The sequence below is a fragment of the Haemaphysalis longicornis genome, unplaced genomic scaffold, assembly GCF_048455015.1.
Source record: "Haemaphysalis longicornis isolate Haplotype H1 unplaced genomic scaffold, Haemaphysalis longicornis Haplotype H1 scaffold_4, whole genome shotgun sequence".
Taxonomy (NCBI): Eukaryota; Metazoa; Arthropoda; class Arachnida; order Ixodida; family Ixodidae; genus Haemaphysalis; species Haemaphysalis longicornis.
The window spans coordinates 101,334,362-101,351,093 of record NW_027526361.1 but is presented as its reverse complement, the minus strand read 5'-3'; the positions used below and the strand labels follow the sequence as shown (position 1 = coordinate 101,351,093).

The 16,732-nt window shown below is 45.9% G+C and overlaps 1 protein-coding gene across 1 annotated transcript in view; it reads right to left on the bottom strand.

Annotated features, from left to right (window-relative positions):
* Positions 1–3,479: 3,479 nt before the first annotated feature.
* Positions 3,480–16,732, bottom strand: part of LOC144179175 (uncharacterized) — a 39,194-nt gene continuing 25,941 nt past the window's right edge. The window contains exons 7-9 of the mRNA XM_077707424.1: positions 15,182–15,321; positions 10,148–10,405; positions 3,480–4,147 (exon numbers count right to left, since the gene is read on the bottom strand). Of these exons, the coding sequence (XP_077563550.1) occupies positions 3,934–4,147; positions 10,148–10,405; positions 15,182–15,321 (612 nt within the window). The 3' untranslated portion in view covers positions 3,480–3,933. The remainder of the gene's footprint in view (positions 4,148–10,147; positions 10,406–15,181; positions 15,322–16,732) is intronic.

Below are 16,732 nucleotides of genomic sequence, written 5' to 3'. Positions count from 1 at the left end.
AATTACACCCATCTCCCCGAAGGGAACCATGAGTAGGATGCGGAGCGTCATGGGGATTCCGTTTGCGTCTCCGTTATGTTGGTTAGCCAAATTTGGTGGAAATGTAGTGAACCCCGTAATGCTCATATATCCTACTCATGGTTCCCTTCGGGGAGATGTGTGTAATTTTCCGTATGGGTGTAATTTTCCTCCTCTTCGCAGCTTTGTCTTCTCCTTCTTCGTCTTCAGCGGTTCCCCAGTGGTATCTAAAGGTCTGTTGCGACCGAGCACAGTTGTTGCGCAAGCACAACCGGAGTCAAGCGAAGCATGCGGCCAATTCCTAGGCCGATCCCTAGGGGCATCCTGCCAAAGTCATCATCAGAAGCGCTGCGGACGGGGCGACAGCAACGTACACGCCCTCCTCATCGCAGCTTTGTCTTCTTCTCCTTCTTCGTCTTCAGCGATTCCCCAGTGGTATCTAAAGGTCTGTTAGTGTCTGCGCTGATGCTCTCACTTAATTGCGTCAGCACACTCACTGACGGGGCTGTTGCTTCCATCCTACTTCATCTGAAGAATCACGGAGTCTAGCGCAGGCACAACCGGAGTCAAGCGAAGCATGCGGCAAATCCCTAGGACAATTCCTAGGGGCATCCTGCCAAAATCATCATCAGAAGGAGGAGCGCATGAGCAGGTGGTGTGCGAACGCCGGACCACCGCCGAGGCCGCGGGAAATACCCCCGAGCATAAGACGCTCCGCATCTAAAAAGGGAATGGCCATGCGACCCACTAGCTCATTTCCCGTAACAGAACCTATGATGTCCTACCAGCCTCCTCTGCGATTGGCGGAGGCCGGAAAAAGCACACGCAAATTGGGCAGAGCTTATAAGCTTTTCGAATGAGCAATTTGAGCCTAAATGTAATGCATATGCATTTTAGATCAGTAATAATGATGCGGTAAACAACAAAAGTTACGAAAATGCACGTAAACATAAAAGTACCGATGCGCACGGCTGATGGTACTGGGCGCACTATTCCTGTTTTAGCTGCAGAGCAGCCCGACGCTTTGGAGTTGTCTTATAAGACGCTGGCCAATTGGCGTAGGCGGTGTTGCCTATTACGTGGCCCTGTTGGTCTACCCCATGTTTCACGAAGCGATTACTTTCTACCGTAAAGAAACATGCCAGGTGTAAATGGGGTCAAAAACAAAGCAACGGCAGAGTGCTGAGTATGCTAGCGCCCCCGGGGAGGTTTGACAGCAAGCAAGGCTGCAGAGCCGAATGGCGCAGCGGAAGTTCGTCTGTATACGCGCCGTTATGACTTCATTTTAAACGTCACCAAAACACACGATTTGGCGGGAGAATCAGATTTTTTACCTAAATTAATTTCTCAGTTAATACGGCATCATTAGCTGCCCCGCAAGCGCTGGGGACACTATAAAACACGAAATCTTTCGAACAAAACAAACTTCTATTTTGTCTTCATGACTCCTTTAACGAGCATCGAAGTATCAACATACATACCATTTTAGTTTCCGTCTAAATCCCAAACACAGCAGCCGGCAGGGGTGATTGAACATACATTCTCGCCAGCGGCTTTCTGGATCATCTTCGCAGGCAGCACTTGTAAAGTGTTTACAAGTGTGCGAGTATTATTTACCAGGTGCGAGTAAAGTTTTTACCAGGTGTGCGACCTTTTCAAGTGTGGTCAAAAACAATCCGGAGCCAATCCACTAAGGCGCGCCTCATCGCCTGAATTGCGTCGGCGCGTTAAACCCTAAAATCAGTCAACCTTCTCAAGCACACTATGAAATGGAACTATCCGAGGCACGTTTAGGGCATAGATTTTCGCCGTTGGCCCCGCCATGACCACCGCCACAGGAGGCTCCATCGACTGGACCCTGATTGTAGGTTCCGGATGCCCCCAGTGACTCAGCGAAGCTACTCGTCGCTGTTCCATCGACTGCGGCTCGGCGTAGCGTCTACTCATCGCTACCAACACCTCATCGGTGGTGCGAGTGACCCTGAATGTGAATCGTGTCACAAACCGGAAACTATTGGACACGAACTGTGCAACTGTCCCTGCTACACGCATCACCGTGGAAAGTTAGCCCCGTCGTTGGCCCGGTTAATCGGGCACTGTCTGAGGATGTGCTGCTGGGACCCTGGCCAGGCCAGCAGTGTTCAAACAAGGCCTTCAAGGCAGTGCTGGCATTCTTAAAAAGCAGCAGTGTAACAGCTAGGTTGTAGCCAATCCTGTTGCAGTGAACTATTGAACATGTACTGTGCATGGCATAGACATTTTGTATATACTTATACTATCACCTCTAAGTCAACCCCCCCTCACACAGAGTAGCAGGCCAGAGACTACACGATCAGGCCGACCTCTGTGTTTTCCTTCCATTAAATAAATTGCTCTCTCTTTCTCCCTCAGTGAAACAGTGATGCGGTCCGATTGCTCCTACACAGTCTCAGAGAACAAAAGGCGAAGTCGATGTTTCATATTGCCTGCAGGTACCAAAAAGTTTCCTTTCTTTTTTCCAGCCTGCACGCGCGACCAGCAGCAACATACCATTGCAACACCGGCTGACATACTTTTCTACATGTTGCGGCCACGTATAGAGCTGATCGTGTTGTGATCTCCCTGAAAGGGAATGGTGCCTGCTAATTTATGAAGTTGATCTCGCGCGAAAGAGAAAATCCCGGAATGATATTGATGCCGTTGTCCACAAAGGTGGTCGAACCGTTTCGTCGTGAACCGGTAACCGGTATTTATTAAACTGGAGCTTTTTATGTCTCCCTGATGGTGTCCATGCGCACCACAAAACACACTGCATGAAAACGAACTTTCTTTTGCGATGATGATGCTCATGGGCGAAGTGAAGAAAATAACTCTTCCCGTGGTGGGAATCGAACCTCGGTCCTCGCATTATCGAGACGACATCTATCCGATTCACATTCCGACATGGTCTAAGCACTGTGGATTTGGGGAGATGAGGGGTGTACGGACGTGCAAAATTCAAAAAATCAATCATCGTCCATCTAACGGCGACGACAATTGAACGCGAAGCTTTGTTCGGGCGAAATAAAATGGCCAAGTGTCACAGTCAAAGCCGCTGCGATCAAAAGACCAAACTGCGTGCGAGTCAAAGTCAAAGCTCAACGACTAAAAGCCAAACCTATCTGCAAGTCAAAATACAAACTAAAACGACAACAAATAAATACCTCAATGAGACAAACTAAGACGACAACAAATAAATCCCTCAATGAGAAATCGCGTTCAACCATCGTCGTCGTTGTGCGGAGGAGTGCAATTTTTTTTTTTTCAGTGCAGTTCTGGTTCGGCCTCAACGGGCTCGAAAAATAGCACTTCGGGTTCCAGTTCAGTTTCGGTTTTGCTCCGGTTTTCGGTTAGGGTGAGTTTCCGTTCGACGCCCTGCTTCCAACACAATTGCAAAGTTTGACAATAAGAAGATCAGAGAGGAACAAATGGATACGTCACTGATACTGTCTACTAACGCTACAAAGTCTTTTACCTGTGACACGGTTGAAGACGGGGGCTGAAAAACATTGTTAATAACTGATCAGTTTGAACAAGAATATCAATAACAGTTGTATTTTCCAGTTTATTGAATATTATTCGCAAGTGCATTGCATTATATATCTGTGCGAGAAAATGAACTTCATTAATATTTACGTAACAACTACCGCCGGGACACATCTGCAAAATAAGACAAGGTCTTTCCCTCGATACCAGCTTAGAGACGATCAGGCAGCATAACATGCCCAAAAAAGAAACAAATACGGCAACAGAAACATATCAATCAATTCCAGCACACGGTGTCATCTGCTGAACTGTCGCCTCGCAGAAAGATGAGGGCGGCCATGTTGCGTCTATGTTCTCGAGCTCCTAAAATAAAAGTTCCTGGCTCGGCGAGCACAAGCGTACAGCGGGAGGCTAGATCCGGATGCGACATTTGTGTTCCGGGTACATGGGCGCGGCCGGCGGACATCCGTAAACCTTGGCGAAGTACGGGCTGTTCTTGAGAGGCACGTTGCATAGGGCGCGGCCCCGCACCGGATCGCCGCACGAGAGCCAGCAGCCAAAAGCGAAGAGCAGGCTCTCCTCGGTGAACGGAGGCGGAACGTCCTTCTGGGACCCCTTCTTCCACCTAGAATGAGGATAGGCGCCATTGGGGCAGATATTGAAAGGCAGTTTGTGATAGCGTAAATATGAAAAGCCTGATGTTGAAAAGACGGAACAACAACGAAAATTAGAAAACCAATTCGTAGATTTAACTATCCGTAAGTTTGTAGAAATATACGCATCTTCCATGGAAAGTCGCTCAACGTTTTCGAAAATTATTTTTAAGCATTTGATCTCCATATCTGGCTATTGTTGGAGTCACTCTCTAATACTCAGCCAGATATGTTTCATACGCATGTTAGTACTGTCTAAAGTAGTTTAAATAGGTGGCGGGAATTTCTTCCTTCGATGTTCACCCTGGTTTCCCAGGTGACCACGTGATAACTCCAGTGGATATTCGCGATATTTGTGCGCGCTGTCATGCTCCATACTGGGAAACAATAGAGTGCATACGAAAAAAGAATGTATGCATACGGAATAATACATCATGTCCAGTTCAAGCAGAAAGTACGTCACCATTTCAGTACAGCAAACCCACGGCTCATGACAATTTACAGCGTGCTCACTCTGCCCGTCCTATTGTAACGTTTGCGTAATATAACCCCCGAAGCCTTCAAACTTCTTTACGGGCTTTATTAGAAAACCATTCATGAAGAGAGAAGCGACATGGGCCGGCTTACCATTTGCACTGAATTTAACTCCTGTAGTTTGTTTTGTAATATTAACTAAACAATTACACACAGCCCAATTCGCAATTTTGCGTTACTTCCGCCGGGTTAACTTCCCAATCCGCTAATTTCCTTTCGGATTGTTTTAAATTATACGAATGCCAGAAAGTCTGCACTGTTGGTTAACCACCACATAGAGCACCTCCATCGAGCTATGCCAAGCCCTGCTTTCCACGGCTCTCTCTCTCTCTCTCTCTCTCTCTCTCTCTCTCTCTCTAGAATAATTTATTCAGTGGTCTCACGGCAATGAATGCCACCGAGAACGGCTTCTAGAATGTGGCATTGAGTGCATTGGGAGAAGCGCGTTTTTAACAACTGGTATGAACCTTATGCAACATCTTGAACTTCCTTGCCGTAATCAAGCGTCGGAAGGCTAAGCAGGTTACTGATCCTCGGGTCAAATATAAGTACCAATGAGATCAGGCCGTACTGTGTCACCAGACACTCTGGCAGCTGTGCATTATTTCCCGTTAATTTGTATAAATGTATCGCAAACGCTTTTGCAATTCAGCTTCCCATGGCACGTCTGCGTACACGCTGTTTGAACGCGGTTTACATGGCCAGTCAAAATGAAAATCCGGCATTCCTGCGTACGCAGAAAACCCCTCGGGCGCTGTCGCATGCGCATGCGCTAAAGAAACAGGCTGGAGGGTAATTAGAAGTTAGGTGAGACCGAGTGGCTGGGTTTAGTCCGACGGAACGCGGGCGCAGCGTCTACGGCGCGAATCACAGTTAAAATGACAATGGCAGGCGGTGCGGGCGCGGGAGCGTTAATAGAGATTTTTAGCAGTCCGTCTGTTCTGTTGATTACGTTGTTACCGGGTTTACCGGGACCCGCTTGCGCCTGCACGCGCGTAAGGGCGAGGAGGAAGGGTGAGGAGGCGCGGACATGGCGAAGGCAGGCCCGCGGAACTAATCCCCCTACCGCGACGAATGCCCAAGTGCCCAGACGGGCCCCGCTCAACACGGCTTTAGCTACGTACGCGACGGAACAGACGGGCTGCTAAAACTCTCTAATGTGGCAATGGCGAACACCGACCGCGTGTTACTAGCGTTTGATTTCTTTCTCATCAAAAATTAATGTGAACAATGTTGAACAATGGCAGACAACCCCGGGAAAAAAGTTAGGCTATAGGGCCTACCTTAAAGCATATGATGAATCAATTATTCATTATTTAGACCAAAACGGCAATATTGTTCATGCTGATGTCAAGCTTTCATGACAAAATTGTAAGGACAATATATTAGTTATTGCATTGAAAGGATTGTACCACTGAAGGGGGTCAAGAAACCTCAAGCTAACCTTGAATCAAAGATATCGAACTTAAGCGGAGACGGATAATAAGGACAAAAAAATTGAAAAGTGAATCATTGACAATACTGAAAGGCGCACAAGAAAAATATTTCAGTCACAGCCTTGCTGATTCCATTACAAATGCTCCAAAGGAGTTTTGGCGCTATCTAGGCAGGCAATTCATAAAATGAAGGTTAATGATGAAATTTTTGAAGGTGCTTATACTCATGCTGAGCATTTCAATGATTACTTTTGGAGTGTGTTCTCTGCTCCGGGTGAATTTGAACAATGCAATACAAATAGGTCTTCGGTACACGATATATTACAATTTCTAGAGAAGGTGCTTTGGATATGCTCTTGCATATCGATGTTAGGAAGTCTGCAGGTATTGATAATATTGTGAATGTTTTTTTACGTATGTATACAGAGCAGATATGTGTCTTCGTAACTGATTTTTCAAGTTATCACTACATCAGCAGAGGTACCATCCGAGTAGCTCAAAGCAAGAGTTGTTCCTATTCACAAAAAGGGGCCATCAACTTACAGTGTCAAATTACCAACCAATTTTTGTTAAATTCACCAGCAGTAAATTATTTCAACACATTGTTGCAGGTCTTATGTGTCCGTTACTTGACACAACACATACTCTTGTCTCCACAACATCATGGGTTCAGAAAAGGATTGCCGACTTCGACTCAGCTTTTATCCGTTATTCGTAAATGTCGATAGTTCTCGACTCATCTGGACAAGCTGACATGCTCCTTTTTTTATTTTACTGAAGCGTTCGATAAGGTGCCTCACGAAAAATAAACCATCAGCTGGAGTGAATTCTTCCCTTCGCTATTATATCACAGATTCAGTCTCACCTCCGCAAAAAGAGCAGTTCGCCAAAATAAAATGTATCTCGGGTGTCCACCAGGTACCTCCGGGTGTACCGCAAGACAGCGTAGTAGGGCCGCTTTTGTTTCTGGTCTATATAACTGACTTATTTTAAAAAATTCTTATGACGTTTACGTTCATTTATAATTCAGATGACGGCGTCATTTTCAGAAAAAATAGTTCCCGAAGTGATCACATCAGTTTCCAGTATTTCGTTAACGCAATTTTCGATTGGTGTAAACTTTGAGGCATGAAAATAATTGCTCAAAAAAACAGACTTACTGCGAGTAACACAGAAAAAGAAACCTCGTGTGTTTTCCTGTGCTTTAAGAGAAACAATAATAACTCAAGTAGAAAAATACAAATATTTAGGCACTACATTTACGAATTGCGTCTTGTCTTTCGAAGGAAATGGGGATGGGCTGGTCACATAATGCGAATGAGGGACAGCAGGTGGATCATCCGTTTGACCTACTGGCTGCCAATAGGCCGCAAACGCACTAGGGATCGGACGGGAACTCGTTGGCGAGATGAGCTACGAAAATCTGGGGGAAACATGGACTCAGCTGGCACTCAATAGGCGCCTTGAAATCTTTAGGAGAGATTTTCTTCTTGCAGTGGACACAAAAAAAAACCCGCCCGCATCTTCCCACGGGGGGAACTCGAGTAAATGCGTCGCATCTACTCGAGTCAAGCAAAGCGTCACGTCAAGCGAAAGCCAAGCAAAGACGCCCTTGACTGAATTCCGAACGCGCGCTCCGCCGCTTATATACGTTGAGGGGACTGCGTAAGCCGGTCCCAGTCGATGACGACGTTGGCGTACTTGTAAAGCGACGTGGACTCTAGGGGTTTGAGCCAAGCGCGGATGTTGCTTCGCCGGAGAACGGCACACCGGTTATATGCGCAGCGCGCCCGAAGGAGAGGAAACCGCGGAAGAGAGAGTACTGCACATGCGCCGGCCCCAGCGCGTCTGCCGCGGCTATGACGCAACACAATCCAACACAATCCACTTTAATCCAATACAATCCAAATCCAATCAAATCAAATCCAAGCTAAGCCAAGCCAATCCAATCCAATCCAATCCAAGCCAATCCAATCCAATTCAATGCCCCTCGCGAGAGTGTGTTCGCTATCGCCTCGACGCGACGCGCATGCGCAGTGAGCGTGTGGACGGCGGCGACGCCGACGCCGGACATCGTGCGACTAACAAATGCTCTGCATTTAAAAGCTCATGATGATGACGATGATGATGATGATGATGATGGTGGTGGTGGTGGTGGTGGTGGTGGTGATGATGACATTTACAAATGCATTATCTTGGTCAGACCACATTTACGCTACATGTTCAGCCGCTCTGCGCAAATTATGATTTAAAAAAACGGAGAAAGGCTCCTGAACACTAGAGTTTTAACTAACAGTTTTGCGAGATCGAAACTCGAAATCGCGGGGTTGTGTGGGACCCTTGTACTAAAGAGGACATCATAAATTTGGAATGTGTACAAAGGAAGACCGTTATATTCATCTTTGGAAAATATAAAAACGAGGATTCCCCGTCCCTACTAATGCTTCGAACTAAAATCAGTTCTCTAGAGCACACGTACAAAATTACTCGTCTTCAGTTTTTACAAAGCATCATACATGGTAAAATCGCACTTCAACTGCATCATTGAGCAACTTTTCTTAATGCACGACGAACAAGACAGACACAGCAATATGTGTTAATGCAATCACGTGAATAATTTTTATATGCGTGCTACTAACAACTGGAATACCCCCCCCCCCTTATCCGTTATTCGTAAATGTCGTACTGAAGCGTTCGATAAGGTGCCTTACGAAAAATAATCCATCAGCTGGAGTGAATTCTTCCCTTAGTTATTATATCTCGGATTCAGTCTCACCTCCGCAAAAAGAGCAGTTCGCAAAAATAAAATGTATCTCGGGTATCCACCAGGTACCTCCGGGTGTACCGCAAGACTGCGTAGTACTGCCGCTTTTGTTTCTGATCTATACAACTGACTTATTTTAAAAAATCCTAATGACGTTTACGTTCATTTATAATGCAGATGACGGCGTCATTTTTTTGCAATCGGGAAACTCCACACATGATTTGGCATATATTTTGTCTCGTGAATTACCGTAACCTAACCCAGTGTTATAACTTTTATTATGCACAGGTGTTTTTTTACTGTATGGTTGTTGGGACACGAAATTTTTGCTTCACTGTGATTTCATCTGTGCTATTCTTTTTTATACCAGTTGTACTAAGCTGGAATTTAGACGTGTTGACAGCATGGTGTAGGTAGCAGCCTGTTAGTGCGCTCTTCGTACTTCACTGGTTATGTAGTGCCCCTCCTGCAGGGGCCATCACCTTGGCCTCCAGTGTCACACGCAAAACATCGGCCGCGCGTCAGAGATTCGCTTATTAATCACCTGTACGGTATGCATGGGCGCATTTTTAATGGTTGCGCAATAGTCCCTAAAAGATTAATTTTCAGGGTGTAGTCGCTAATTTGTGACTCAACCTGTGCCCGAGGACAACGTTCATAATGATTACATAACCGTAAATGGATCTCCGTTCGACGAAGTTACGAACTCATTGCTTCCGTGTGTGTAGATTCGGTGTGTCGTTGGCTGACTGCCTCAGGACAGTATAGGATGTGTTTAGTTGCCCACGAAACTAAGCATGCACATTGAAATTCGAACTCGTGGGGTTTCTCTGCGTTCAACATCTGCATAAACTCTTTGCGGTGAGAAAAAAATCAGTTCCCGGAAGTCGCGCATCGGTGTGCTTGTCGTGTACGAGAAGCAATACGGTAATTTTGTACGTTGAAATTATAGCGTCCTGCCAGCTTCTAAAGGCAACGTTTGCAATGGAACGACCGATTGATACGAAACCCGCTTGCCGTCTCAGTTATGTATTCGATAAGGAATTAACCTTCCCCTATTACGAAGTCGAGCTACAGCGGAGAAATAGAAAATGACCGTCTGTCCCGCTACACGAGAGTACTACATTTTCTTGTGTTTGTTTCTACCCCAAATTTCGTAGTGGGAATTCCCATACATTAAAATATTGTCCTACTGCATTACCAGCCCTGCACGTGAAAATAAAGAACTTGGAACTTACCTGGGTGAACTTCCCTTGGCACTAAGCTCGTGCTTGAAGACGTCCCAGACTACGTGAATGGCCGCCGTAGCAGCAACGATGTCCCGAAAATTTTCTCGGTCAGTCTCGTTAAGTTGCGGGGACAGGCAGCCCCGGTTTCTTTGCAGCACTTCTTCATACGAGTTGTTGCCACGCTCGGCGTAGTCCAGGTATGTAACGCCCGCCAAGCGCATGCCCAGTCCACCCAACAGCAGTGCCAAATGGGCGTCGGGTACGTACCTGCACGCAGTGGCGCCACCATTGAGCATGTGGCGCGTTGAGGCATATTCGACTAGAATGCACAGCATGAAAGACAAGGACAAACGTAGGCACAGGAAGAGTGGCAGAGACAATGAATCTACTGGAATTTTCAGGCCTACTCGACTAAAATACACATCCGGAAAGAAAGACGAGACAAAAGAAGGCACAGGGCAAGTGGCGGACACAATTGATCCGGCGGCCCGTTGAGGACTCTTCGACTTGGAAAGACAAGTACGAGAGACAAGAGAAAATACACATGACAAGTGGCAGACTCGATTGATCTACAGGCCCGTTGAGGCCTACTCAACCAAAATTTCCAGCACGAAATACAAAGACAAAAGAAGGCACGGCACCAGTGATGGACACAATTGATATGGCACCCCGTGTACGCTTATTTGACTATAATGCACAGCACGAAAGGCCAGCACAAGAGAAAAGAGAGCACAAAACAAGTTGAGGACACTATTCATCTGGCGGCCCGATGAGGCGTATTCGACTAGAATGCAGATCCCGAAATTCAAGGAAAGAAAGACAAGAGAGGGCACAAGACAAGTGGCGGACACGATTGATATGGCGGCTCCTTGAGACCTATTCGACTGGAGTGCACAGCACGAAAGACAAGCACAAGAGACAAGGGAAGTCACAGGACAAGGGGTGGGCACGATTGATCAAACGGCCCATTGAGGCCTATTCGACTAGGTTGCACAGCATGAAATACGATTACAGGAGAGAAGACACGTGGAGGATGCGATTGATCACTGGCTCGTTGAGTCCTTGATTGATTGATTGAGGGTTTTAACGCGCCGACGCAACGCAGGCGATGAGGCGCGCCGTAGTGGAGGGCTCCGGATTAATTTTGACCACCTGGGGATCTTTATCGTGCGCCGAAATCTCGCACACACGGGAGTTTGCTTTTCACCTCCATCAGAAAAGCGGCCGCCGCGGCGCTCGTTGAGTCCTATTCACTAAAATGGACAGCATGAATGACAGGTTCAAAAGACTCTTGAAAGCACAAGTGGTGGACATAATTTATTTGGCAGCCCATTGAGGCTTATGCAATCTAAATTCACAGTGTAAAAGACAAGAGAAGGCTCAGGACAAGTGGCAGGCATGGTTGATCTATGGAAACATTGCGGCCTTTTCAGCTAAAAGGCACAGCAAAAAAAAACAAGAACAAAAGGGAAAGGAAGGCACAGGACAAGCGGCGGACACCACTATTCTGGTGGCCCGTTTGGGCCTATTCGACTAGAATGCACAGCGCGAGAAAGCACAAGACAGCTGCCGGACACGACTGATCTGGCGGTCGGTTGGGCCAATTCGACTGAATGCACAGCACGAAAAAGTACGAGAGCACAAGTCAAGGGGCAGATCCGATTATCCGTCAGCCCGTTGATGCCTATTCGACTAGAATGCCCAGCACGAAAAACAAGGACCAGAGAATCCACAAGACAAGTGGCAGACAATTGATCTACCGGTCCATTGAGGCAAATGTAGGTCTAGCCCCACCTTCTGTTAAACTTTTAGCCTATGTAGCACTAGTTCGCCCGAAGCTAGAATACGCATGTGCCATCTGGGATCCCCATCAAATCACTCTTATTAAAACACTTGAATCCATCCAAAATCGCGCAGCCAGATTTATTTATTCAGACTACTGCTATCATAGCAGCGTCACCGAACTTATATCTCAAGCTAACATGGTTAACTTAGCATCACGCCGCAAAATTTCAAAACTGTGGTTGTTTCATAAATTTTATCGTGCATTGCTCCTAAACCATGTTACAGTTCCAGCTCATCGTCTTTCATGCCGTATCAGCCATTCGAAAGCGGTTTATCCACCCCGTGCGCATACCACTGCCCATCACTCCTTTTTTGTGCAAACATCAGCAGAATGGAACGATCTTCCTACTGACGTCGTGCACCACTCCAGCATCGCCCATTTCAAAGAAGCCATCGAACAAATCATCCGTTAGTGAACTGTCTACCCCCTCATGTAATACCCCTTGACTGGGGCCCTTGAGGTATCATAAATTTAAAAAATTAGACTAAAATAAAAGAACAAGACGAGAAGAGACAACAGAAGGCACAGGACTAGTGGTAAACACAGTTAATCTAACGTCCAGTTTAGTTTTATTCGACTAGAATTTACAGTACAAAATACGAGGAAGAGAGACCAGAGAGCACAGTTCAAGTGGCGGACACGATTGATCTGGCGGCCTGGTGAGGCCTATTAGACTAGAATGCACAACACCAAAGATGAGTACAAGAGACAACGGAGGCCACAAGACAAGGGACGGACACGATTTCTCTAGCGGCCCGTTAAGGGATATTTGACTAGAATCCGCAGCACGAAATACAAGGACAAGAGACAAGAGAAGCCAAAGGACAAATGGCGAATACAATTGATCTACCGCGTGGTTGAAGGCCCATTTTACTATAATGCAAAGCGCGAAAGACTAGTACAAAAGATGGCAGAAGACAAGTGGCGGACAATTGATCTGGCGGCCCATTGAGGCATATTCTACTAGAATTCACAGCACAAAACACAAGTAAAAGATACACGAGAGCACCCAATACAAGTGGCGGGCAGGATTGATCTAACAGCCCACTGAGGCCTATTCGACTAAAATCCACGGCACGAAGACAAGACAAAGGTAAACGAAGGAACAAGGCGCCTGCTGGACACGATGGATCTGCCGGCCCATTGAAGCCTAGTCGACAAGAATGCGCAGCACGAAAGACAAGCACGAGAGACAAAAGAGGGCAAAAGACAAGTGGCGAACATGGTTGAACTGGTGGCTCGTTGCGGCCTATTGGAATAGAATGCACACCACGAAAGACAAGTAGGAGAGATAAGAGGAGACATGAAAAGTGGCGGACACTATTATTCTAGTGGCGAAAAAACGTACAAGAGAGCACAAGACAAGTGGCGGACATCATAGATCAACCTGCCCATGGAGGCCTCTTCACAAAAAACAAGGAGAAAGGCAAGGGGAGGCGCAGGAGAAACAATGGATTCGATTGATTCGTCGACTCGTTGAGACATATTCGACTAGAATACACAGCACGAAATAGAAGTACCAGAGACAGGAAGGGCACAAGAGGAGTGGCGAACACGATGAACTGGCAGCTCTTGAGGCCTATTCGACTAGAATGCACAGCATGAAAAACAAGAACGAGGTACAAGAGAGGGCACAAGACCGGTGGCCGACACGGCTGATCAGGCTGGCCGTTCAAGCCTATTCAAATGAAATTTCCAGAATTAAAGACAAGGACAAGAAAGGCCGCCAGACCGGCCCTAAATTGACCTCTTCAGAAAATTGCCCGCACTGGGCCCTCTTTTTTTGTCTGGTGTCCTTGCCTCTTGCGCTGTTCACTCAGGTAGAATATTAATCACCAACAAGTCCAAGCTTCCACTTTTCACCGTTGAGGTGGATGTTAAACGTATCAGCGTGAGCGGCCATTCGTATGGCACTGACAGCGTATGTGCATCTGCTCATATTTCCCCTTTCCAAAGAAAAAATTTGCTCCCGCCCAAGGCACAAGCCCAAGCCTACTGCCCAATAGACATAAAATAGCGGCTGGCGGTGGCAGCCAGAGAACACTCAAAAAACGTAGTCTGATTTTGACCCAATCTGCATTCATCAATGACTGCCAAGGTAAGGTAATCGATGCAGTACGAAAACGGTTCACAATAGATGCAACCGTGAACAATACTTCTGAATTCTGCATAGAGTACATCAAACAAATCGGCATAGTTAAGTGCCAAGGTAATCGATACAGTTGAAAGCGTTCGCAATGGATGCTTTTGTGAAGCTTTTTCTGAATCGCGCACAGTCTCTCATCAAACTAGTGTGCATCGATGGCTCCCAAGGTAAACCAATGCAGTTTGAAGACAGTAAGCAATGGATGCTTTTTTGAACCCTATTTCTTATTCTTTCCCATTTTTTGCCTCAAACCAATCTGCACCGATGACTGCCAGGGTAATCGATCAAGTTCAAAGGCGGTTCGTATGGACGCTTTCGTGAACCCTATGTCTACTTCTTGCACAGTCTCTGCATCAAACCAATCTGCGTCGATGACTGTCAAGTTAATCGATGCAGTTCGAAGACAGTTCACGATGGACGCTTGAAACACGCCACAATTTCACATGCTCAATGCACACCTTGATGACAGTTTTTAGAATATTTTTGCATTATTGAAACAGACTCAGTATATATTTAGTACAGTCAACTGAACTTTACTAAGCAATTGTTTAAATAACTTGATAAAAAACTAAAATGAAATCAGACAGGCTGTCTTAAATATGCTCAATAGGTTTTCATTTGACATGTCTCAACAGGAACTCAACACACTTTCAATTGATGCGTCACAACAGGAACTCAACGGGAAAAGTGTATTGAGAGTCAACAGAAAGTCCATTGGAAATCAACAGACATTTTGTCTATAGTCAATAGACTTTCAATTAAAACACAGCGTTGAGTTTCAATTGAAACACGGCGGCTAATTTTCAACGAGAACTCAATACAAAATTTCCGTTCAAAGTCAATTGACTCTCAACACAATCTACTGGGTAAACTCAAATGACTTTCAATTCAATCTCAATAACCATTTTTGTAAGGGTTTCGTGAACCCTATTTCTGAATTCTGCCGCCTGTGTATCAAACCAATGCAATGCCCAGCTCGCAATTTCATAACTCCCACAAGCAGAAGTATTTTGTTTATTCGAGTCGCACACAAATAAAATCGATATCATACCAGGGAAAGTTCAACATCAGCGAGTTCATGCGCCAGCCTTCGAAAACAGTGGGGTCAGTATCCGTGTACGTATCGTAAGGTTTCATGTTCCCGCCAGTCAGGTGTTTCACCTTGCCGGCGAGGAAGTTCGTGAAGTTCATCTGTCAAAAGAGTAAAGCCATAATCGATTACAAACCCTCAACGTCCCTCTCACAGACAGTCTCTTAAAGCATGAAAGGATTTTTTATGAACCGTTTGACTTAGCAAGCAAGTGAGCAAGCTAGGAAGCCGGCCTATCAAGCGCGATAGTTGTTCAGGTTTTATGGGAAAGTAGTAAACTTGGTTTTGACTTTTCGTACCACCGCAATTTGACAGCTGGTTGAACAGCGTACGTCTTACGACAGGTGTACTCGCGCGACATGGTGTTGCTAGTAAACAATGTGGAGGTCTTACAGTAACTTGCAGGTATTTCTGATGAGCGCGCAACATATCTCGGACTACGTTTTTTAGCCATAAAAAAACCATGAAACCAATAGTACGAAACCATGACATGAATAGTAGCGCTGCCATCAGTTAATCAGGAGAAATAATTGCGGAACGTGGCTGAACGAAAGAAAATGTTTATTTGTAATACTCATGAACACTTCCGAGGAAAAGCAGGCAGTCGAAACGTGGGAATGAGTCCAGCACTCTGGCATGCGATAAATTTGAGGTTGTACGACGGATCTGGAAAGGAGCAATGGTTGCTGCAGCCACATTTTCGAACGCCGCGCTGTGCATGTAAACATGAGCCTTGAAGACAAAATGCAAGTTGGGTTCATTCAAAAGATTGCCTCGTTGTTATAACACTGAGAAACTTTTAACGCAAACTTCACCCAAGTAAGCGGTGTATGAGATAAACAGGGAATAGCCATGCAACATCCTCGCTACTTTCCGCGCTGAACGTCTTGCAGCTTGATGCAATTGGCTGAGGCCGACAAAATACAACGTTCACTTAACGGGGATTATAAGCTCTCAGGACATACTATGTGGCCTTAAATTTAGTGCACACCTTTTTTTTGCAACTGAAGAATTTTGGGGTAAAAAAATATAAGTTATAAACGAAGACGTAAACATAAAAGCACCAGCGTTGAGTACACGCGCTATGCTGGCCATAGCTACGCGGCAGACCGGCGCGTTGGGCTTGTCTTACACGGCACTGACCAATTGGCATAGGCGACATTGTCTTACGTGACCCTCTGTGTCGAGCGTACCCAATGTTTCGCGGAACGATTAGTATCAACCGTAACAAAAATAAGCCACGTACACATCCAGTCCGAAACAAAGCAAGTGTGCACGGCGGGATGATGATGATGATGATGCTCATAATGCTTAGTGGCTTCCCCTTTGTAACGGGGTGGCGTTGCACAGCGGCCTTAGTCGCAACGCTACTGTACAATCACCTCGCCAAAAAAATACAAACAAAATAAATAAAAAATAATGTCAAAATAAAACGAAAATACTTTTACGAAATTTTTGTGCTAGTCTGACTTCTTTGTTCGCATGTCTTCCCAGATTGTTCTCTGCTCTTTT